General features: G+C 25.7%; 1 protein-coding gene across 1 annotated transcript; it reads left to right on the forward strand.

The window, feature by feature from the left end:
• The first annotated feature begins 229 nt into the window (after positions 1–229).
• Positions 230–24689, forward strand: LOC132922573 (forkhead box protein fkh-2-like). The gene is made up of 9 exons (XM_060986151.1): positions 230–1018; positions 9409–9490; positions 13581–13725; positions 13819–14183; positions 22419–22608; positions 22700–22766; positions 23685–23757; positions 23836–23970; positions 24045–24689. Exons 1-9 carry the CDS (start codon positions 935–937, stop codon positions 24167–24169), a joined length of 1266 nt encoding a protein of 421 aa, XP_060842134.1. The 5' UTR covers positions 230–934; the 3' UTR covers positions 24170–24689.
• The last annotated feature ends 802 nt before the right edge of the window (positions 24690–25491 follow it).

Here is a 25491-nt window from a genome sequence, read left to right on the forward strand (position 1 = left end):
AAACGGGTAAAAAAAAAAATTATCGAAAAAAATATGTGTACGCACGCATACGCGGCGAGCGAGACGGGCCGAGCGTATAGCCTAAATAATTTGTGCCGACTCAGATGCACGCGCGCACGCACGCACGCTCCACGGTGGGTCGTCGTCGCGTACGCGGTCGTCCGCCGGGGCGTCGACGCCGCCGCCGCCAATGTCCAGTCCGGTGGGCGGTGACGTCAGCGCGGGGTCTCGCCCAATGAGTGGCAGCGCGACGCGGACAGCGCGTGTAGGCACAGTCGCTCGGCGAGAACGCGCACCCGTTCACTCACCCTGTCGAAGCCGTCGCGATAACGAGTCCACCCGCCGAAGTCCAACGGCACCGCACAACGGGCCGCGACTATAATATATAATAATATTTTGTATAATCGCGACTGCCCCCCCCCCCACCCCCACTACGCCCGCCGTATAGGTTTCGGTCAGAATAATAAAATAATAATAATATATTAAATTATTATTTCCGTTCCGTCGACCGAAGTGCCGCCGCCCGCAGTTATTCCCGTCGCGTATTCGCGGTACGTTCTACGCGTCCGTCTTGTCGCCAGTGGTGTTTCATAATTTTATCGACTTTCGAACGCCGCGGATTCGACGGCCCATATCTCATCTCCCGTCACGGCGAAATGGATCTTCCGATGACAGCGGCATCAGTATCGTCGGCGGTCACGAACAACCCTACGCAAATAATATGATCATTATTTATTACCCGCGTACCCGTACATCGTATATGCGTATTTTTTACACATATAATACGTCCACGCACTGAGCACTCGGCCGGATTCCGTACGTTTTGCATACATAATACCTTTATATATCATTCAGCTTACCGCCCCTCAACGGTCATCGCGCGCTGCTTTCGGGCCCAATTCGAGAGATCTGCACAGTCTGAGGAGTATTTTATATGAGCTACTTTCCGGGCTCCGGCGATTTGGCCGGTACAACTGCAGCAGAGAACTACAACTTTGACTCTCTCGCCAAAGACCGAGTAAGTACTTATTCTTATACAGTCAAACCGTTCAGTGTAGATCATTTTTATACGAATTTTTCATTAGTACGTCACTTACCTATTTACGTATATGAACAATGTACACTTCGGTGTTCGATATTAAAGAAAATGAAATAAAATATTAGCAAGTACGCCTATATAATATGTATGCTTATAAACGCCGAATGGTTGTTCTAGCAAGCTACTTGTAATTTAATTGTAAATTAAGTGTAAGCGTGTACCTTTGTCTAGATACCTATTTGTTTGTATTATGCATTTTGTACATATGTATAGATAATATGTGCAGTGAATTATGATACTGAATGTCATTGTTTAAAAGTTTTGGCTGTCTTAGAAAATGCTTGAAATTCTTGTTTATTTATTAAAATTAAAATAATGATATTGTATAGGAAAATCCTTGTCTTCAAGAAATACATAGTGTATCATAGTTTTTATCAATTTACATATTATGTATGGTACTTGAGTATTTTATTTCACGATATTTTTTAGTTTAAAAAGTCGTAAAATTAAATAAATTAAATAATTTTTTAGTCGTTAATTTTATTAGGTAACTCGTGTACAATATATAGTAGGTTGGTATATTTTATTAGATAAAAAAAAATACACACAACTATACAATCACTGCATTTATACTTAGAAAATAATGTTATATTCGTCCTATAACTTGAAATGCGAGAATACAGTTTGTTACAATATAATAAATAAAGATAAACACAATAGTCTGTAGAATACGAAAAATATAAGTTTAAATGAAAAATTGAAGTATATACCTATAACAATATTAAATTAATAATTGTTGTATATATTGATAATGAATCACGAAACTACTATATTAATGTTCATTATTTTCCATAATAATATGTACAATAATATTTTATAGATAAAACAATTTATACAAGTTTAAAGATAGTTTTAGTGCCTACTTAGATAGATGTATTTATTTTTATATTTAAGTGTGCTCCTAGATTAGACCTACCCTTTTGGCTAGGTATACCTATAAATTATATATTTCGTTTTTTTTTTTTAGATAAAAACATTTGTAAATATTTATAATAAGAATTTGTGATAAGATATAATGTATATTTAATGGATAGGAAAACAATTTTTTGAGGAGAAATTTCTATCCTCCCATTGAGAGCACTCTTAAGTTTTAGTATATTCCTTGTAAAATTAAAAAAATGATTACAGACTTCTTCGACGTTTCTTTTAATTTTATATCATTAAGAATTATTTAAAACCATAATTATTTGAAAACAATAATGCGTAATTAGAAAAGGAAAATTAAAATCAATTAACTACCATAATATTATCTACGATTACCTACATATTTCTTATTTTCATATCGATAATTTCACGTTTTTTGTATTCAATATCATAAAAATAGAATGAAGAACCGATAACGTAATGTATTTTTGTAACAATTAAATTGGTAGGTTGTTATTGTAATTTTTCCAAAATTAAAACGTATATAAAGTTCAAATGGACCTATTTTAGAAATGGTTTTCGTTCAGTTTTCTATGAAAAAAATTAGTTGCGTGTTAGTATGACTTGTTAGAGTGTTAGACACACAATACAATATTCATATTACTGAAGTGACATCATCACATTGTGTCTATTACGAAACGTCCTATCCAAATATGTTAGCCAGGAGTATAAAAAATTTTTTTTCGATTTGTTCAATAGCGTACGGTCGACATTATTTTCTGAAAATTCGTGCTATAGTGCACGTGACATAGATATCATGATATAACATTATAACCATATGCACTCATTGTACAAAGTTTTTTCATGATGGTTAATCTATTATTAAACATTATTAACAGCGACCTAAAAGATTACCTCATTAATAATGCATAATTTATTATTGGAAAATTCTATTTTATTTTGTATAGATATTGTAATAATATATATTTTAATATGTATAATATGATTACATTTATAATAGAATACATTTAACAACGATTTATATTTATGTTATGTATAATCGTACAGTTAATATAAATTATAACAATACAAATTTCTTTACATATTTTAATTATATCATATTCATATTTGAAATTGTATTTTACGAGTGTAAATCAATATTATACTTACCTATAGTTTCTATTTCTAAATTATTAGCTCTCTATTATACATAATATATTGAAATATATAACTATAAAACAAGTATGAAACTGGTTAAAATTTATAATTCTAAACATAGTAGCTCGTTTAAATTCTTGTTTGAATATACTATAAAATTAAATAATTAAAAACATTTTCTTATAATATTGAATAGGTATAATATACTTAATCAACAATTTAATAATTTCAAAAAACGATTCTGAGTATTGATTTTTACTTTATTTTATTTATTTTTTTTTTATTTGTACTTTTGTTCAAAAAGATTTAACTATAAATGTTAAATTTTACATTAAAACAGCTGTTTATTTACTTTTCGAATTTAAAATATGATTTTCTTCAATAGTAAATAGGTATAGGTAATTATAACATCTTATTATTTTTGTGATGATAATCTCTCGCATAATACTAAACTTGACCGTCATGAATGAGTACTGATTCAAATACCAGTAATTGAAAATTCTAAGTGAATATTTTTTTGTGGTTCAGAATAAACTCGAGGTGAAAAATGGAATATAAATTCTAAAAAAATTTTTTTATGAGGAGGCCATACCCGCATGTGTTGTCTCTATCTTACTAACGTACATCATAACAAATTTGCGTTCAGCCGAACACATTTTGTAATGTTAGTTTTAATATTAGAGTGAATTTACCTATTATCAAATTTAAAGTTAAGAAAATTATCTAAAAAATGAAAAAATAATTTTAAAGTGAGTTATAGCTATAAAATATTACAACTTTAAAATGTTCATAACTCACTTTAAAATTATAATATTAATGAAAACATATGTAATTTTTTAGATAATGTACTTACCTTAAAATTTGATAATAAGTAAATTTACTCTAACATTAAAGCTAACATCACAAAATGTGTTCTGCTGAACGCAAATTTGTTATGAATGTACGTTAGTATAAGATAGAGACAACACAAGTGGGTATTGCGTCCTCTTAAGGTAAGTTACCTATTTATTTTTATGTTTATTGAAGAATTCATTAATTAATTGTTAACGGGAATTTATATTTTTTATTTCAATTAATCAATTTCAGCAAATGGTCATTACAATCATTACATTCTTCCTGCTTCTTATCTACATTTTAAAATTATTAATAAAAAAAAACTACCTATATTCATTCAATAATCGATATTTGTATAAAAGTATTTTGCTTTAGTTTATAAAATAAAATATATAGATTACCATCAAAAAGTTATTAAATTTTTTAATAAAACAAACATATGTTTAACTAAAGGTAAAACTATAGGAGTATAAATGTTAGAATTGTAAAAATTAAATTTTTCTAAAAATAAAATATTTAAATATTGAGTGTTTACAGTTTTTAAATGTGTATATTATCATCTATAATGTAACCTATTTTATTGTTTTTATAGTTTATAATAAAGTACCTATAAATAGTTATTCAATAATTCAATATATTTTTTTTATATTTCTTATAGTCAAAAAAATTCTAAGTACTTATATAAATGTGTGTGTATAAATTATTTATAAAAAAATCAAGTTTAATAAGTATTCTATCTATATTATGTTGAGTATTCAATAATTCATAAAAATAATTGTTGATAGATTGAATTAAAATTTAAAATTTAGTCTATGCACAGGTATATACATTTTATGTGTAATATGAAGATAATAATATTATATTATGAATTATATAATAATTTAACAAAGTGGAAAATTTATATTGATTTAAGATATTTTGAATATAATTTGCTCTAATTATGTAAATATTTCTTTTTGAGTTTCATAAGACTATTAAGAGTTGATTATCATTTTGTAGTTGAAGTAATATGAAATACTATTATATATATATTATAATAATGAATAAAACATTGTTTTAATGTGTATACATTTTGTTTTTATTTATATCACATACTAATTCATGTGTATAATGGATGATATTATGTTTATTAATAATTCAAAAAAATCACACAGTAGTACCTACACAGTAACCGGATCTAAAAAAATGATAATATTGGAGCTAAGGTTTTGTCATGTTGTTTATAAAATGTATATACAAATATTATTACTAACAGCAAATTGCAAACAATTCTAGTATACCTATTGTGTAACATTGTGAGAACAACCTTCACTAATTCTGTCTATTTATTTATCTATTTGAGCTACTAAATTTTTGAAATTATTTTCTTATAATAGATTATATGAATGTATTTTCAAGTAAAAATATTCGTTTATTAAACCACTGTAATCAACTATACTAGAGGTTTTCAATCGTTTTGGATCCACATCATAGTTATTATACAATATATATTATATATAGGTACTCTAATGATAAAATTCCAAAAAATCCAATAACATACAAAAATCTTAAAGGAAAAAATTAATCATAACTATTAAGATATGATTTTTAATATTCATATTTTTCTAATTTAATTAAATTGTTTCGTATTTACATTGTAATAATTTAAACAACCTACCTATCTATTTATACAAAGAGTAACACTAAATAGTTTTTGTGTCCCGGTACTGATGACTTTTTGAAATAGGAAAAATGATTCAATATTTAAGAGAAATTTTTGCAGATAAAACATTTGAATATTAAAGTTTGTACTTTGGTATTAGGTTAAAAATTGGGAGAAGTATGTAAAACCGCATTATTGTACAATAGGTGTCGAGTGTACCTCATCAACGAGGAGTAATAAGTCACTGTAATGTTTGTTTTACGTTTAAATTCAACAATAAATTATTCCGTACGAAAAACGACTCTAAGCGAAAACAACCAGCTATCATCCTATATTACTAAATATATGATTAGTGATGGGTCGAACCCTGATTTTTTAAATCGAACCGAATTTAAACCGAACTTTAAATTATTTTTTCAAACTCGCACCGAAACCGAACCGAACCTTCATATTTTCTACCGAACCGAACCGAACTGAACTTAGAATCATTTTATGTCGAACTCGAACTCAATACTTTTTATCATTATTATTATAAATTGTACATAAAGTGCCTGTTATAGTTTATAACTCTCTATCGCCAATAGTCTAATTATTTCAAAATAATGATTATCTGCAATTTCTATTTTTTTTAAATAACTTTTTAAGAATTGTACAACTATTTGGTCTTAGAACTATTGTGGCCAGTAAGTCTGGTTCGACATATATTTTCAAATTCGATTTCCGAACAATAAAAGATGTTTGATAGTTCGGTTCATAGGCGCCAGGTTTTCAAAAATCTATTGGGTGCTCATACCAATGTCAAGTAATCGTGAGGGACTTTTCCTCTCTCACTACCTATACCTATAAATATTTTCAATGGGTGCTCAAGCACCCGAGCACCCATGTACTTGGCGCCTATGGTTCGGTTCGAATTTTTTTCATGTCAAGTTTATGATAATATAGCCTTAGTCAAATATTGGTCTTACGTATAATGTTCCGTCTTTCGTTTTTTCCTGGTTATTTTGAAAATGACTGGAAATTTTTACTTTTAATCTCCCAAAGTACCAATTTTATCCAATTTACTACCTAGAAGAAACCATTTTAAAGTTAAAAATCAAATGTTTAGTCTAACCCCAAAAGGTGAAGATAGACCATAACAAAGTGCATCATTGTAAAACAAATATAATATGCATTGTTTCACTCAGAATCTATATTAACATTTTCTATGTATATGATAAAATTATTCAATTCAAATTGATTCTTTAAAATCACAAGAATTTTTAAATTAATTTTTAGTTTAAAATTCGTTTAACTTTCAATTTTAATACCATAGGTTTAAAAATTGCATACAACGTTTCTCATATTTTTTGTTATAGAAAATTCAATTCAAATACTTTTATCAATAACATATGATATCAACTTTTATTTGTCTTTGGGTGATGTTTAAATTTTGACAAAATTAGAAATAAAACGTAAAATAACAATTTCTATTTTTTCCTCAAATGATTTTAGGTACTTTATTATTATTGAAAAAATATTGATTGTAACATTACATACTGTTATTGAAATTTTCATTTTCTACGCTTATTAAAACTTTGAAAGTAATTAGAATAATTTTAAGCTATTTATAGACATTTGAAATAGTTAATTTTTTAAAATTTTTTTTTTTAAACAGGTAACAAAAAAAATGATTTTGTCGATAACATATTTTTTTAAATACAAGAAATTAAAACCTTGATTTTCAAAAGATCTATTCTTATAGCAATTTAATAATATCATAAGTACCTATATCATCACCATTTTTTATTTCAAGCATTTGAAGTTTGAAACAACGATAACTGTTAATTTAGACAATTATTTTAGTTACCATTTTACTATTTTAGTTGTAACTTTTAATTCAAAAAATATTAATCACAGAAATTTGCAATTTCTCGCCCTTTGTTATAGTATTATTTTATATGAGCAAAGACATTTTCAAAATATCTAGACTAATTTTATGTTATTTATACCATTAACTTATTTTCACACTAATCTATGCGTTATAGGTACTTCGATTCATTGATGACCTGACTAATAATTAGTTAAGAACAATAATATAGAACCTAATATAAATGCCATGTTAAAATGTAACTTGTATTCATTATAAACTAAAGTAAACTCATAAACATTGATTTTTAAGTATTATTAGAAAAATGTATTACTCAAACTAATATAAATTTATTTTAAATGTATAATAGAAATAATTGGTTCTGATGATTCATTCATTTGCTTCACTCATAACCATTTTTATTCATATTTATACCTATCATATTTATTTATCGTTGACTTCAAATTTAACATGTCCTCTGTAAGTACTCAATAACGAGTTAAAGTAAAAACCTATTTATACAGCAGATTTGTGTTAACAGTATTTCCCGTTTTCCCAATGAATTTACAAATATTTACATTTTATTTTATACTACATGTACAGTGTACACAGCAGTATAGTTCCTATACATATATTATTGTTGTATATATTACGTATATTATGAGTAATAATACCTATTAATTTTGTTTAATTTTCATCTATGAATATTTGTACGTACGTATAATTACATTACATAATATGTAATGTGTTAAATCTAACAAGATTTATAAGTATAATAATTAGTATTTTCTTTAAACATTCAAATATTTAATAATTTTTATAAATTTATATAGATTATGATTTAGAATAATATATTTAATTGCATATTTCTATTCGTATACATGTTTTTTATTTGTTGTTTTATTTCTAAAAATCCTTCAATAATCAAGTCGATTTTAATATTGCAGTGTTTATTGTCTATTAATAATAAACAATAAACATATAGATACTCATAATTAACACGTGAATATAATCCCTACCCTTTTGGAATTATACATGTCAAAAATTTAATTTTTAGTAATTCATTCAAAATATTTTAAAGTATTTATTGTATTCTATGTAGGTATTTTAGTATTTATAAACTATCAAGTGTTGGAAAATATTATTGTACAACAGTATAATGTGTAATATTTTATTATGACTAAAATAATTATACAAAATATTTCTAATAAACCTAACCAAAGATTAAATTACAAAAAAAAAAAAAAAACAAATTCATCATTTTATTAATAAACAAATAGGTGTATAAATTTACTTGTTACAGGAATAAAATAACTATGATTTATAAACATAGTAAGTGCAAAGCAATTTACCCCTTTTTACTAAATTTTTACAAATTATTTTTTTTTAAATGGTTTCTTTTCATTTAACTAATATTATTTATTTCAAAGTGATATTTATGCTCGTACAGTTGTACTGCAAGAGTGCAGAGAGCACCGAGCTGTTCAACCAGGAAGCTATATGAGTTTATTATTCTCTTACGTAGTTATATAAACAATTTTGCGTGGCATGTGCAAATTAAAAAAAAAAAAGTAAACAATTGTTTGCTTAATCAAACCTCTACCCATTAAAAAGTAATATTGTTTTGATTATGATTATATTATATTTATCACCTAACCCTTGAATAACATCATGTGACGATGTGAGTCAGTAAATAAATTAAGTAATAAACGATTGATTACAAATAAATACTTAGTAACATAATAAAATCCGTAAGTAATTCAGTTTTTATGTACCTACTCCAAAGTTAATTTGTGTGGTAGGTAATTTATAAAGTTCTTAATTAAGACAATGTAGATTATAAAAATTTATATCGCATAATTTCTAATTTCATAGAAAATAAATTATCTTGTTTCCACATTTAAAGTAATTTGTAAATTATAAAATCGTATTTTTAATTTTAATATTATTAAAAACCTATTTCAGAGTAATATTAAAAACGAAACAACCTATCTTCAAGATGTTCAGGAAGATTGTTTTTACACCGAACAAAATACTTCGATGCGAGGTAAGATTCAAAATGTTATGTTTATTGATATTTAATTTTTACTCGGTGTATCCATAAACCTTATTAAGTATATACAATCTATGGAGTATATGGGTGTACCTATATAATAATAATTATTAGAACTTAAGCTGGGTTCACAGCTATGTCGTTTGTCATGTTGTGTGACTTTTATCGTATTCTAATTATTGGCTGCTGTAATCGTGATATTCATTAAACTATGTTCTATTGAAAAATTTCTCTAAGTTGGGGTAAGTTTAACTTTTGAAAACGACACACTAGACGAACTACTACCAAGCATTTGGTTATCGAAATATTATTCTAGATCTAGATACCAACATATTTGTTTAGTTTAACTGTGTACCTAAATACACATTATAAAATATATTATTATTATAAAGTTGTAATAGACAACTTAAAGTAATTAAATATTTCATTGCCGTAGCAATAGTAAATATAAATATATTATTATTATATATATATAATATATATATATTTTATATTATATTATATATAATTCAACTATATTTAAATACTCTGAATTCTAATATTAAATTTCTTGTACAGTTATTAATAATTTGAAATAAGTATATACATAATACATATAGTACCTATACATTTATAAAGTACCTAAATTAAATATATTAAAATACTTATTTATAATTTTTCTAAGGAAAATAAATTTAGAATCATATGTTTAAATTTCGCCTGACTAGGATTCTTTTCTAATTTTTTTTTTTTTTGTTAACTTGAGTGACCCGTGTGAGTAGGTGTGGTTTTTTATGCATTTTTATTTTTTATATATAGTATTTTAAAATAATGGGTCACAGACTTATAGATGAGAGGTGGCCCAGAAAAGGTAGTTTCGTCACGTTTCAATCATAACTCGGAAGGGGTGGAGGTATCGGCAGTAGGATCAAGAGGTGTTGGGAGAGGGGCGTACTTAACGAGGACCATTTTAATGATCTGTTAAACGCCACGGCTAGTTTATCGAATTGAGTAGACACGTCGCCAACCAGCAGACATAGGATTAATACTTAATATTTTAAATTCCTATATTGTTTATTGCAGATGTTTGTAATAAACGAATTAAAATTTTAAAAATATATAAACAAAATTTAGATATACAATTACATATTTTGATTAGTTTTATAAATTTATTTGAAAAATATATTTTGGAATTCTAATTATTTTTTGAGAATAATTATACCAGAAAAATAATTTGTTGAAAGTATGTATTGTTATTTATTAGATAGTTGATCCATACAAATATTATTGCTTTCAGAATTAATTTACTATTTTACTAATTATTTGTGTATTTTGAATACATTTATTTCCATAAAATGTACCTGTATACATCTCGATTTAATCAAAATATATTATTTTAGGTATTATAATGATTTTGTTATTAGAATAAATAATAGTATGGAATCATTAAACTTTTCTATTTTTTTCATTTTTTAAAAATCCAGAACTTAATTATGAGACCTATGTAATAATATAATATTTAGTTTAAAAAAAGTATACTATTTAGAGGTTTTACGACATAAAATCGAAAAACCCTTTTAAAACCTGTTGCGTTTTAATGTTAGTTTTAGCGTATGCTGCAGTTTGTTGTCTTGAGGTTTTAAGTTATAATATATATGTATATAAGTAAACAATTTAGCCATTTTGTAATAAATAATATTTAACAGGATCTAAAATCGTTTTTAAACACGTTTTTATGAGAACGTTTTTTTCTATATATATATGTCGCATCCACTTAGTGTAATCGTATTTTTCATGAAATGGATATCCATTTCATGAACAACGATCATATCGTGTAAGTCAAATTTTAGTTCATGAAATGGACATATATTTTATCCATTTCATGAAATGGAAACTCTTATTTTACACTTTGTGTAATATTTTTAATTAATTACATCAATAGGTAACTTTTTGTGAAATCGAAATAATAACATTGATACGAGTACATTTTATTACATTTATTCATGATTATTATAATTATGTAATATTGTATTATAATTATATTTTATAATAATAATAAATTATATAAATATAAATAGTTATAATAATCATTATAATAATAATTAATAATTTATTATTTATATAAATAATAAATTATTACTTATTTTTACAAATATTAGAGCTATGGCAACGAATGTTGCATTTTACCGAAGCTTTAAAACAAGCACAACGTTTTGATTCACATTGGCGTTTACAAATGCAACTTAAAAAACCTTGTCCCCCAGAAATATGAGAAACTGTTTCACGTTATGTAAGCTCTTTATCATTATTAACTTCGGTAATTTTTAAAAAATTAGATGTCGCGGGTTTTTTATATACGCGTAATAATAACATCACGACAGCGCAGCGGCTATAGATATAGAAGCTTATGATTTGCGCTGAACTTTGTCGTTCAAATCGGACGGTAATGGTGTGTTTAGTTTTGTAATATTATTTCATCATTTTAATTTTTTGTATGATGTATTATGGTTCTTTATTTTTTTCATCGCACTCCTAATAAAAGCATAAGAGGACATACCCGCATTTGTTGTCTCTGTCTTACTAACGTACATCATAACAAATTTTCGTTCAGAAGAATACATTTTGTGATGTTAGCTTTAATATTAGAGTGAATTTACCTATTATCAAATTTAAAGGTAAGAATAATATCTAGACAATGACATATGCTTTTAATGATATTATTATTTTAAAGTGAGTTACAGCTATGTGAAATATTACAACTTTAAAATGTTCATAACTCTAAAATAATAATATCATTAAAAGCATATGTCATTGTCTAGATAATATTCTTACCTTTAAATTTGATAATAGGTAAATTTACTCTAATATTAAAGCTAACATCACAAAATGTATTCTACTGAATGAAAATTTGTTATAATGTACGTTAGTAAGACAGAGACAACACTGCGGGTATAGTGTCCTCTTAATTCCAAATAACATAAAACAAAATAGTTTTTTGAAATACAAGCCCTGATGGCTGATTGTTATAATTTTATTTGAAGTGTAAATATTTTGTATATTTTAACAATTACTTACATTTTTATTTTGGCCGCTAATATTTCTTCAATTATTAATTGAACCTCATTTTTGGTGGGTGGTTTTTTCCCGGGTTTGCCTACATAGTAGGCATTTAATTTTTCATAATATTCAGCAAATGAATCAAATTCCATTTTATAAATTGTATTCCTTGTAATGAACGTTAATATACGGCTCGAGAAAACGTACTGGCATCATATAAAAATAAAAATAAAAACTTTCCAGAGTGCTATTACACTCATACAATTGATGCGATTATTTATCGATAACAGGTGTCGATAACATATTACTTATTAGTATAGTACAGTAAGTTCTACAATAGGTACCTATTTAGTATCTTAATACTTACAGTTTAAAGATACTAGATTCGTGTACTCGTATCAATATTATTATTTCGATTTCACAAAATGTTACCCATTGATGTAATTAATTAAAAATATTACACAAAGTGTAAAATAAGAGTTTCCATTTCATGAAATGGATAAAATATATGTCCATTTCATGAACTAAAATTTGACTTACACGATATGATCGTTGTTCATGAAATGGATATCCATTTCATGAAAAATACGATTACATTAAGTGGATGCGACATATATATATATAAGTCTATAATACGGCGTCTAAATAGTTTATATAGATTTATTTACAAATATATATATAATATATATCGTATAAATATGTATATGTAAATCGTTATTAACGGGTATATATAATATTATAAGTATAAGTATATAAAAATGAATATTTCAACCTAAACATCATGTAATGTAACTTAATTTAAAGTTCGTAACAATTATTATTGGTGGAATCTACACTGTATCGTAGATACGATTGTATGTATTTTATTTAATATATTATGTCATAATATTTATATTTAATATTTAAGAATAAGTACATTATTAGTAATTAATAGTATTTTCAATACTATACTAACCTAACCGTAGATATTATAGCTGATAAATAAAATTATTTATTATAATTCGTTATGGAGTAAATATTAAATTTTATTTGATTTGTGTTTACTCAGGAGATGATACAGATATAAATGCTAACAACACCAGTGAAGATAAACGACCTAACTATTTTCAAGACTCTCATCATATTTCTATGCACGAACCATCTACCACAGAGTTAGTTCCGTTAACTATTTATCCTACAGAAACGGACTTGCAGTATGTACAAAACTATTATATTCTTATAAGTTTTAATTATTAATGAATTACAAATATGTGAGATTTAATATACATATATGTATGCATGTTTAGAAATAATGGTATTGTACATTCGGGTGACATTAGTAGCAATACGGTTACTTCTTTGGGGTCTCCTGAGGAACGATCACCGACGTCTACTGACCAACAACAACCACAGCAACCAGCTGCTACGACTTTGCCTTCAAAACCACCGTATTCGTACGTAGCTCTAATATCAATGGCCATTGAACAATCACCATATAAACGAGTTACGTTGTCTGAAATTTATAAGTACATCACGGCTAAGTTTCCGTACTTCGAAAAGAACAAAAAAGGTTGGCAAAATTCAATAAGACACAATTTGTCGTTAAACGAGTGCTTTCTCAAAATACCTAGGGATGGTGGCGGTGATAGAAAAGGCAACTACTGGACTTTAGGTACGAAGTAATTTATTATATCAATAGCTTAGTAAATGTATGAATTACGAAATAAAGATGATTTTTTTTGTATTGTAATAATATAATTCAACTAAAGAAATTAAAAAATTTAATTAAATACATTTGATTTAGGTCAGTGGCATACCTAGAATTGTTCAATGGGGCAGGGGGGGGGGTAAACAAAATAAATTAGAATTTGATATCTTAACAAACTAGGCTTAACATAGGTCGTATAGAAGGCAATTGTAATATTTTCTTACCTATTACATACTTTGTATAACACATTCATAGGTACATCTGGGTTCATATATCTGTAGATATTATAGGAATTGTTTTATAATATAAATGTGAAAAAATAAATTTCATAAATTATAATTTTTATTTTATTTTATGATTTCAAAATACATTTATTTTTGCCTTTTGGTATTTTATTACTTGCTACGGTCATCTAATTGCATTATTCTCGACGCTTTTTTGGAAAATGATTTGATTATTTCAGTTAGAAATTATTTTTTGTTAATATTAGCCAAAGCCAATTCATTAAGTCGTTCTTCCGACATGGTTGACCTAATATACATTTTTAATCGTTTCAGTGTTGAAACGTACGTTTAGATGTGGCATGAGGTAATTGGCAATGTTGCAAATAATTGCTATAATAGCTGTGCAATGGGGTAATGTATTAGTAGCCGAATCTGACTAAATTCCCTAGCTATTTCTCCATTGACATCTCCAAATGCGCAACTCGGCTGTAAGAATAAAAGTATCGTTAGTTGGAAGATCTTGAACACAGATAAAAGCGTCCTTAAAAATAGTTGCATTGTCATAAATACTAAAATTTGGTAGAAAGAGTCCCTGCATTATATTATTTAACCGTTGAATAATTCTTACTCGCTATTATTGAATGATGAAACCGAGAAAAAGATTTTGTTGTGTCTGAATCTATTGGATTTATATTTATTTTATATGGTTTGGCGGTTTGCCTTCTACATATCCAAGGCATATATATTTCAACATTTGGTAAATTTGTTACTTCCAAAATATTCTTAAATATGTGTTTGAAGTGTTCATCTGCTCGAAGATCTTCTAGTGCACTGTGAATAACTATATGATGTCGGGTAATGCTTTCGAAAGATCTTGCTCTATAGAATAGTTACTGCGACTTTTAGTATTGGTAACGAAAACATCACTTTCTGAAGCCTCCTTAACCCTCTCTCCTCTTTGGTTACGCCATTGATTTAGGTATAATAAAATATTTATATAGAATCACAAAGACACTAACAAAAATACAACAAGGAAAATTTATTTTCAGCAATTCCAATTTTGTGTAGTAATCTTTATTAATTATTAATAATAGGATGAATTGAATTTGAATATTATCAATTTTAAAGAGGTAAGCTTATTACGGCATTTTATTTTTTTTGGCGAGTTAAAAGAGTTTTTATATTGTAATATTTTACATATTCTTACGACTAACTTGCTTAAAAATTAAAATATTGTAAAAAAAAAATCATGAAAAAAACAAATAATATTCTAGATTATTGCACAAAATTGGAACTGGCTAACACAAATTCAGTTTAAAACAAATTTTTAACGTTTTAGTGTAGAACCAATATATTAAAAAAACTCCAGCTGGATCATGATACATTAATTATTCTGCAGATAAATATAAAAAATAAAATATAAAAATAATTAGAATGCGTGTTTAATTTTAATACCTACTTAGGTAAGTACCTAGCTAATCATTAAATTAGATACAAGTGCTTACTTATATATTATGCCAGTCTCGATTAAATTAAAAATACTATAGTTATAACATAATTATAGATATATTAATATGATTACAGTCCATAGACATAATATTACCTAGAAAATCTATTCATAGGTAATTCAGCTAGTGATTATATAAATAATGATAAATTTATAAGTTTTTGAAAGTCATTTACATGTTTTAGTGTGTAAAAAAAACATAAGTTAATAATATGAATTATATTACCTATTTATAGATTTTCAATTAAAAAAGTACGGAAAGTAAATACATTTGAGTTTTGTACAAAATTACTTTTTATTTATTTTATAATACATTTATGAAAATATATTAAAAACAAAATTCAAAAATACAAGCAATGCTAAGAGAATAGGCGTCCTATCTTAAATCATTCTATATGTTACGTACCTTTAATATGCATATTATTTTCATATATTATTCATACCAAAACTTTTAAAAATTTAAATTGTACCTACACTGGTTGTATTCGTTTAAATATAATTACACATATTTTAATAATTATTGAAAAATTTAGTAATATATTATTAGTTATCACTTAACACAAATTCAATAAAACATAGAAAAAACCGAAAAAAATCGTAAATATTTTAGCATTAGAATGCTATATTTTATTCAAAAAAAGTTAAATTTATATTATATAATTAGGGACTACCTATAAAATGATTGTGTTATTTTTTTCTCCTCTATTTGCATATAATATTAGATAAATCAGTATTTTTTTAAAATAATATATATAAACAGTAAATACTCAATTGTACATTATTTTTTTAAAACTTAAATTTTCAATCTTTCTCTCTATCTTTCTGTACTCTATAATAATATAAACAAATATGCACTAATATAATAAATAGCCTTTAGATATATACTTAATATTTTATATGCAATTGTTATAAAATATTCAGCATTTATAATTTCGACAAAACTTATAATGTCCAAACTAGTTTTGATCAAGAGCGATAAAGATTTTAAAATTGCATGATTTTGTTTTGTTTGTTATTACATTCAAACGACAGCTGATGGTCGTAACAATGTGTGAAAACTGCTGTTAAAGCAGTATTGAACATATGATAAAGATTTGTACGCGTGCGTTGTGCTTAGCTCACCAAAACATGAAATTCATTACGTTTCAAAAATATCATTATGTTTTATTTATTATTAGGCCTAGTATTATAATCCAGGAAAAAATTTGAACTGCCCGCTTCATAAGCACTTTTTATTTAAATTATAGCGTAAGCCATAGCCCATTGTTGGTTATTTGTTAATTATTATTATATAAAAATATACTATTATTAATATTTAATTAGGTATGTACTATATAAGTAGTACTTAAATATTTTGCTATGCATTGGACATTCGAATGCCACCTATATAGCTGGCACCTGACACCTGTTGCCTGATTGAAATGCCTACTTATATAATACGAAGATGATAGTTATACATTACATCAGATAATTAAATCACCATCATTAGTCATTACTATTTACTATAAAGTATAAACAGTATAAATAAATATATTATTATTAATCAAATAAGTGGAGTAGGTATAAGTATAGATTATAAAAATTAATGTCAACTTAATTAACCGGATTTATAATTATATAATTATTAAAGGAACACATTTTTGAAGCGTTCACATTATAGTATTTTTATTGTTTCAGAATTTTATTTTCAGTTTATTATTATTTAGAGTTTAATAATGTTTTTTGATACTATTCGACTTGGTTATTATTTATAATATAATATACTTGTATATATATTGTAATATTGGTATCAAACTCTAAGAAATTAAAATAAATCATGTTTTTAAAATTATTATACAAAATATATTAGCCATATGCCCATATGCTATTATAAATTATTGGATTATATTGAATTTTGGATACATGGTATGCATAAAAATATATTTAAATAATATATAATAATGATGAAAATATCATTCTTTGTCACCTTTTATTAACAATAATAAGAAATATTGTATGCCAATATGACTTAAATATTAAGTAACTTTAATATTATTTTTAATACTAAGTAATATAGAATATTAATATTGATATTTGTAGTTTTATAGTTTTCTACTGTGTTTTTTAGACTTTGGTCTATGTTTTTATATTTTCTTTTTTGTAGGGTTATTTTCACCCAGAATATTATTTTCGAGTTTTGCTTCTTAGAGACAAAGGAACAGGTTCCTGCTTCTATTAATTTGTTATATTGATTTAAGTACATACCCGTTTCATATTTCGTTGTTCTGTGACATCAACTTTTTATACTCGATACAATGCCATACTACTTTTTTTTGTGCTCATCATGAATACTATACAAGAAAAATCTTTATTTATAGACATATTTATGGCTTTTTGGCTTTTTATGAATGTATGTGGCATTAAATTCGCTGTTCGCATACAGCTAGGTTTTTGGTACAGATGATTTTGAACCGGATCAAATGTCGCGGATTTTAATGGTTGCCGGTATTATAGGGGTAGCCAACTTTAATAGACTTGCGATTGACCTTCGAGTTTTTCTAGGTTGTCACGATCGACAAAAAAAAAAAGTCAATAAACAATTTATTCGATATCAGTGTATAGTCTGTTATTTATTGCCTTTTTCTAAATCTAATTTTTATATTCGTGGGATATAGTTACATAAATTTACAAAAAAAAAAAATAATATTTTATTTGTTTTCTGAAAACAATTCAAAAATTCAAGAAAATGCTAAAGGGTGTCGCGATCGACTGGTTGGCCACCCCTGATATACCGGACCAAATGACGGGTCACCAGATGACTTTCGTCATACGTAGGTCCTCTTGTTCTTTTATCCATAATTTAAACAATATATATTTATAGAATTTAAATTAAAACAAATATTTTTTCTTTTTATTTAATTAAATTAAGATAAATTTGAACTATATTGCCAATGTTAAAATTAAAAACAGTATTTAAGTATCTTAGGACATCTAAGAAAAACACAAAATTAATAAATAAATAACTGATAACAACGAAAAAAGTGATAACAAACATAGTACCTAGTTACTAACACCAATACTATTTTGGTGTTAACTTAGGTTGCCCGAAACACGAAGGTTTAAAAAGTTTGTGAGAAAGATAGTAGTTTAAGTTGTAGGTTTATACTCTAGTTGACCCAACCTATAGGTTAGGGTTAAACCATCAGGTTAAAAGAATTAACTCTCACTTGGTATAATAGAACGGCCGTAAGAGAACCATACTTTTTCTATAATCCATTTCCAATTCCAAACTACCTATTTATCGTTTCAAATATTAAAGATTTAGGTGTAATATTTGAACAAACTTGACCTAAAATAGATACCTATAATTAGTAATTATGTTTCTAATATAATGAATAAAGCGTTGCATTAAGGGTATTAAGGCTTTCTAAGACGTCGCGGTATAGTTTTACAAAACAGACACTTTATTAAAATAGGCAAAAAAGCCATATTTCTCACTATAATTAGCCAATGTCTAGAATATAATTTAACTCTTTGATTCCTGTATACAATTTACGTAACTAATATAGGTAAATACTATTTTCATTATTATATTATATTAATTTACACATTTTTATATCGTATATCGTATCTTTAATAATTAGTGAAGTTTATAAGATAATTATATTTTGTTCCCTAATATATGTTAAATTTTGTACATTTATTCCAAATCAAAATAATATTAATGATTATTTTGATCTTTTCGTTATCTTTGAAACAATTTTCCCCTGGAAATGCTAAAATTAGTTTCGACTTTTTCTTATTTTATATAAATCTTAAATAAGTGTTTAATCTAATGCATTCTTATTTCTAAATGTAGATTGGCATAGGTAGTAGATAATATAAAATTAATTAGAATAAAAATAATTAGATACCTCTACCTACCGTGGAAACTGGAAATCGAATGAGTTAAATATAATTACAATAATATTATATATTTTGTAAGTACCTTAATGGAGAGCATATACATGCTACATCAATAGACTAATAATCTACCTATCAGCCCCCAAGAAATAAAGTAGGTTATAAAATCTAGCATAATATTAGCATAATGTGGTTCTATTATAAAATTATCACAAATTAAAACGCATAAATAAATTGCTGTTATAAATCATAAATCACCATTTCAGATTTCTCCAAAAACAAATAAACAAAATCTTGAATTACATATTTACATTATTACTGTAGGTACCTACTTTTATAAATGTTGCAGTGACTAATTCACTCATATCTATAACAGTCTGGCTATAGGTAGGTACTACGTAGATACTTTTAATTTCGGAAAAATACTAAAATATTATTATGTATAAAATAGTACATAATATTATAGTTGCATTGTATATTTATTTGTACCTTTACTAATATTTTATGTATACACACGGTTCATAATGTTCATAATATATAACTTTTATGTTTCATTTGGATTATCTACCTATGTTATCGTTATGACGTTCTATACTACTATATATAGCTATATACATGTAGCTGGATATTTGAAATATAATAGGTACCTGGTACCTATATAGTATTAATATTTGTTATGATTAAAAAATAAATATTTATCTTCAAATGTTCTGGTAGGTATCTGATCCAAAAAAATAAATTAGTTATTTGTAGACACTCATTTAAGAGGACGTCTTACCTGCATGTGTTGTAACCGTCTTACACACGTACGAGGTACGACATAGTAAATTTTCGTTCACCAGTTTCAATAGTGTGCTTTTAGTTTTAATATTAAAGTGAATTGACCTATTATCAAACTTTTAGGTGAGAACATTATCTGTTTTTTTTTTTTTTTTTTTTTTTTTTTTTTTATTTTTAGAAAATTTACAATCTGTATACAATATGACACAATAAATTATCTGTTAACCACTTGTTGGATTTTTACAATATTTTAATTTTAAAGTGAATTTTGATCATTTTCAAATATTTAATAATTTCATACTCATAACTCACCTATTTAATAATATTCTTTCAAAGTTTGTGACAACTCATTTACACACTACATAAAAAATATAAACAATAAAAACCCATTTTCAAGCAGAACCTAAGTATTATAAACATTTACATCGTGAATCGTGATTATATACAACTATGAAAGTCACGGTCGCAAATATACAAAAAGAAAAACGTTTTGTAATATTAAATTTCACGAATTAAGAAGATTAAAAATATGAATAATTATTTTCTTATTATGAACGGTAATATTATGATCAAATTTTCGATCCATCTAAGGAATCTGTGGTTTGACCTGTTTGGCCATACTAAAGTATGATAAGAGAGAAAGTTTCTATAGGTAGCAAGTCTGAAAAAATGTTGTATGACTGTATGAGTTAATTTTTAATAATCAAAAAATTGATTACGCTTTTAGCGTTAGTGATTTATTTTTAACGCGTTGAATGTCTCTGTTTTGAATTTTATTAAGCATTGGAACTCACAGGTTAAACGCCCTGCATTTATGCTATAACATTCTGTATATTATAATATTATTATTTTTTATTAGAGTTCCTTAAAATGTACGTAAATTATTCAAAAAAAGTGATTATTATTTATAAAGTTATTTGTAGTTAAATTATTTGGCGGGCTTTCAGGATTCAAGATCGTTTAAACTTTCTGACGATAAGACGTTTAAATTACTTCATAGTATTTAATGATCAATAAGAGTACAACACGATGCACACTCTTTTTTCCTTTTACCTTTTTTTTTGAAAAAATCTCAACACGAATGCACCCTAACTGAGCAATATTTCTTTTCAAGTACGAGATCATTTTTCTTTCAAAAATTCGTTTTATCCTTTTTTATCGTGTTGCGCCTTTTCCGTGTAAAAAAAATGTAAATAGTGTAATAGTGCTGTGCCGAAGCATATTTATTTTGTACTAGACTGTTACTGTAAACGAGTTATTTTTTGTCATTCGTGTATACATTTAACTAACCTAACCTGGATAACCGCATCATCACATGTGTTTGTTGTAAATGTATTCTTACAGATTGTGTGTATATTCAAATAAAAATAATCACATTATTATTACCAATATTATCTCATACAGTCGTACATGGTTATTATTTTAACAGTAAATACCTTTTTTCTTATTTAGTAAATTTTGTATTTAAAATGTTAAAATGTTTAGTTTAAAAACTTTCTTTCAGTTTATATGCACGCACAATGATATTATAAAATCAACAGGTCCCTGTGTTATTTTTTTTTTTTGTAAATGACAGTAACTTATCTAAAGAATGTTTATAGTTCCAACCGAGGACATGAAAAGAAACAAAACAAGCAATTCAATCCCTTTATCTATGATTATTGTAACATATTAAAACACCCACGGGCTGTCTAATTTTGAACGATTTACGTAACACAATTTATAATCAGCTGCATTATTTATTTATTTAATCTTTTATTATTATTATTATTATGCAACTATATTTTATTAACAATTATTATTTAGATCCAAAATATAATAACATGTTTGTAAATGGGAACTATAGAAGACGTCGAAGAATGAAAAGACCATATAGAACAACACCTTATAGCACACCTGGAACTTATTTTGGACCCGATTATAGTAGAGGCATTTTAGGATCACATCCTACAAGTTTTGGTTCAAATCCTAATATACCATCGAGATTTGACCACAGGTATGATATATTAATTATCAAAAATGATATAATTAATAATTATTATTGTAGGTATGCATTGCATATTCAATAACTGATATTATTATTTCAGTAACAGTTGGCCTATATCACCCTATACAGCAGGTCCTCAAGCGCATCAATTGCATTTTCCATCTCAGGTAACTTTTGGTTATATTTTAGTTATACTTTTACCTAGTCATATCTTATATATCTTAGAGTTTAATAATGACATTTTAATATTAATAAATATATATAAATACGATAATTTCTGTATAGTATATCTACGGAGGGGTCTAATTTATGTAATTTACAGTAAGACACTCATTATTTCAGAAAATACGAACGTTTTTGAATTTACATAATTTTAAGTCATTACAAAATTACTTTTTTAGAAAATATTATACTTTTTATCGTTATAATTTTTTTATTTTTTGCTACTGAATGAAAATAGGTATATAATTTCAATTTCATATTATGAATAATATTCTTCGGAGTATTTCTATATATAAAAATCAAATTTTATGCAAGTATTATTTTTTAAACTTTTGATGGGCAGAGTAGTGGACTAACATATAGCGGGAATGCGGGATACCTTCACTCCACTCATCAAACTTTTAAAACGTTGTATAGGACTATAGGTACTCATAAGTTATTTGTCCTAAGTTCAATTTATATGTATAAAAGTACTCCAAAAAATATTAAAGATATGTGTTATTTCTTAACTACTTCAAATTATGTAAAAAATAAAGTTAATTGTGTTTAAGTAGGTAGGGGTACCTAATGAGTGTCTTACATTTAATTGATCTGTCGGTAAGTGGTATTATTTCTTAAATTTTTGTATTCGTTCAAATTTAAAATTACTAATTATTTGCTGTATCTAACCTTCTTACTATTTATTAATAATATAATATTCATGATTAATGATTATGTTTATAATCAATATAATCTTTATAATATGTTTATACATGGTTATATTTTACATTAATGTTGTATGACTTATTACTTATGAATACCTATTTAAAATCAGCATTATACCTAAGTAAAGAGGTAATTTTTAAATTTGATCTTGAATTTAGTTGCAACCAGTGCAATCTGTCCAGATCTCATCAATGAATCATTCAAACTACAATCATTTACCAACAACTATGGGTAAGAAAAATTAAAATCTAATTATGTATTATTCAACTATTTTTATTTTATTTTATGAATTGTATTATATTGTTTTAGCAAGTTCAAATATGACATTCGGTGGAACATATCCACAATGTCAACGGCGTCCACAACAAGAGGTATTACCAGATACTACACTTCAGTATTCTTATTGGGCCACATCAACATCTTCTCCGGATCACATGATATCTGGTATAAAATATTCAACATCGATATTTAAGTGTACCAATTATTTTTAAATATGAATTTAAAATCTGTTAATTTAGTGAAAGATGAACATTTGAATCTATTGGAAAAAACACAAGATACATTGAACCTTGACCATTTTGAGGTACAACCCCCAAATGTAGATTTTGAAGTTACAGATTCGCGACAAAAATGTTATTTATGAAAAATGATTTGTGATTATTTTTAAACACTCATTTATTTATGGTTCTATGATATAAGTTTTATACATAATACATTATTAATAATTAACAACGAGATGTAACTAGGTATGAATAATATGGCGTTTTTATCTGAATTCAAAGTTTATATAATTATTAATTTATGAAGTACTAATATTATAGTAAGTTTTACTAAGGGGATTTTAAGAGGCAGGCCATATTTAAAACATTTATTATTGTAAAGTAAGAACCCAAGTAAAATATAATTTAACTAAAAAAAAAAATTATTAATTTTATCAATTTATAAGTTTATTATTAGTATAACAAGTTTAGCACTTGTTTGTACTTAGATGTGTTATATATAAATTTTATTATGTTTATAATTGAATGTTAAAGCAACAGAACATTTTAATTTCTTTTATTGTTACCAAATGGTTTAAATTGTATATATACCAAAAAAATGAATTAACCTTATTTAAATATTTTTAGTATTAAATGTCAGTATTATATTGTTAAGGAGGAGAATATATTTTTACGTCAATTTTAAAATTGTCATAAATAATAATAATTTAGGTATAATTAGACTTACTTAACATTTTAAAAGTACAAACAAAAATTAATAATTTATATTATGAACAAATAAAATTAAGTCTGCCTCTGATATATGAATATTATTTATATTAATTTTGTATTTTTGTATTATAAAATATTAGGTTTTTATAGCCATTATTATTTTTTTAAGTAGGTACCTACCTATCTTATTGTTAAATACAAATACCTACGTTAAGTGCCTTATATATAACAGTTTGTGATTTAAATATTTAAAATAAAAATGATTTATTATAGTTATCATATTATTAATTCAATAATTGTTACCATTGTGTTACTATTCAATGTAACTAGGTACATAGGATATTTTTTATTTATAATTTTGTGTACTTAGATTTGTTACCTAAAACGAAAAGTCTAAATTCATCTTTACTTATTTTTAAGTATTGGATAACAGCAAATGGGTAAATTCTTAAAAAAATTTGTTTACTACTATTTACATTAGCAGCAGCAGTAAGTATCTATTGATAGAGATCCCCAAATCATGCCAACATATTATACCTTAGTGGTTTTGTTATTAAATATCTACATTGATTTCAAATTAAATTAGAAAAATTGGCCAATAATTTTGTTTTAATATCACTAATCACAATAATAAAATCTAATTAGCTATTAATGCATACATGCAAACACATAGGTAAGTCCTAAATATATTATATTGTTATTAAATAAACGTTTTTACGTAATAAAAACAATAATTAAACGAGTAGGTACGACG

Source organism: Rhopalosiphum padi, chromosome 2 (genome assembly GCF_020882245.1).
Source record: "Rhopalosiphum padi isolate XX-2018 chromosome 2, ASM2088224v1, whole genome shotgun sequence".
Lineage (NCBI taxonomy): Eukaryota > Metazoa > Arthropoda > Insecta > Hemiptera > Aphididae > Rhopalosiphum > Rhopalosiphum padi.

What these genes read in the sequence shown, in the direction of transcription:
- LOC132922573 (XM_060986151.1), top strand. Translation starts at nt 935, where the DNA reads ATGAGCTACTTTCCGGGCTCCGGCGATTTGGCCGGTACAACTGCAGCA. An exon ending in ACTCTCTCGCCAAAGACCGA is followed by an intron (nt 1,019 to 9,408) that starts GTAAGTACTTAT and finishes AACCTATTTCAG; the next exon opens with AGTAATATTAAAAACGAAAC. An exon ending in AATTGCATTTTCCATCTCAG is followed by an intron (nt 22,767 to 23,684) that starts GTAACTTTTGGT and finishes TCTTGAATTTAG; the next exon opens with TTGCAACCAGTGCAATCTGT.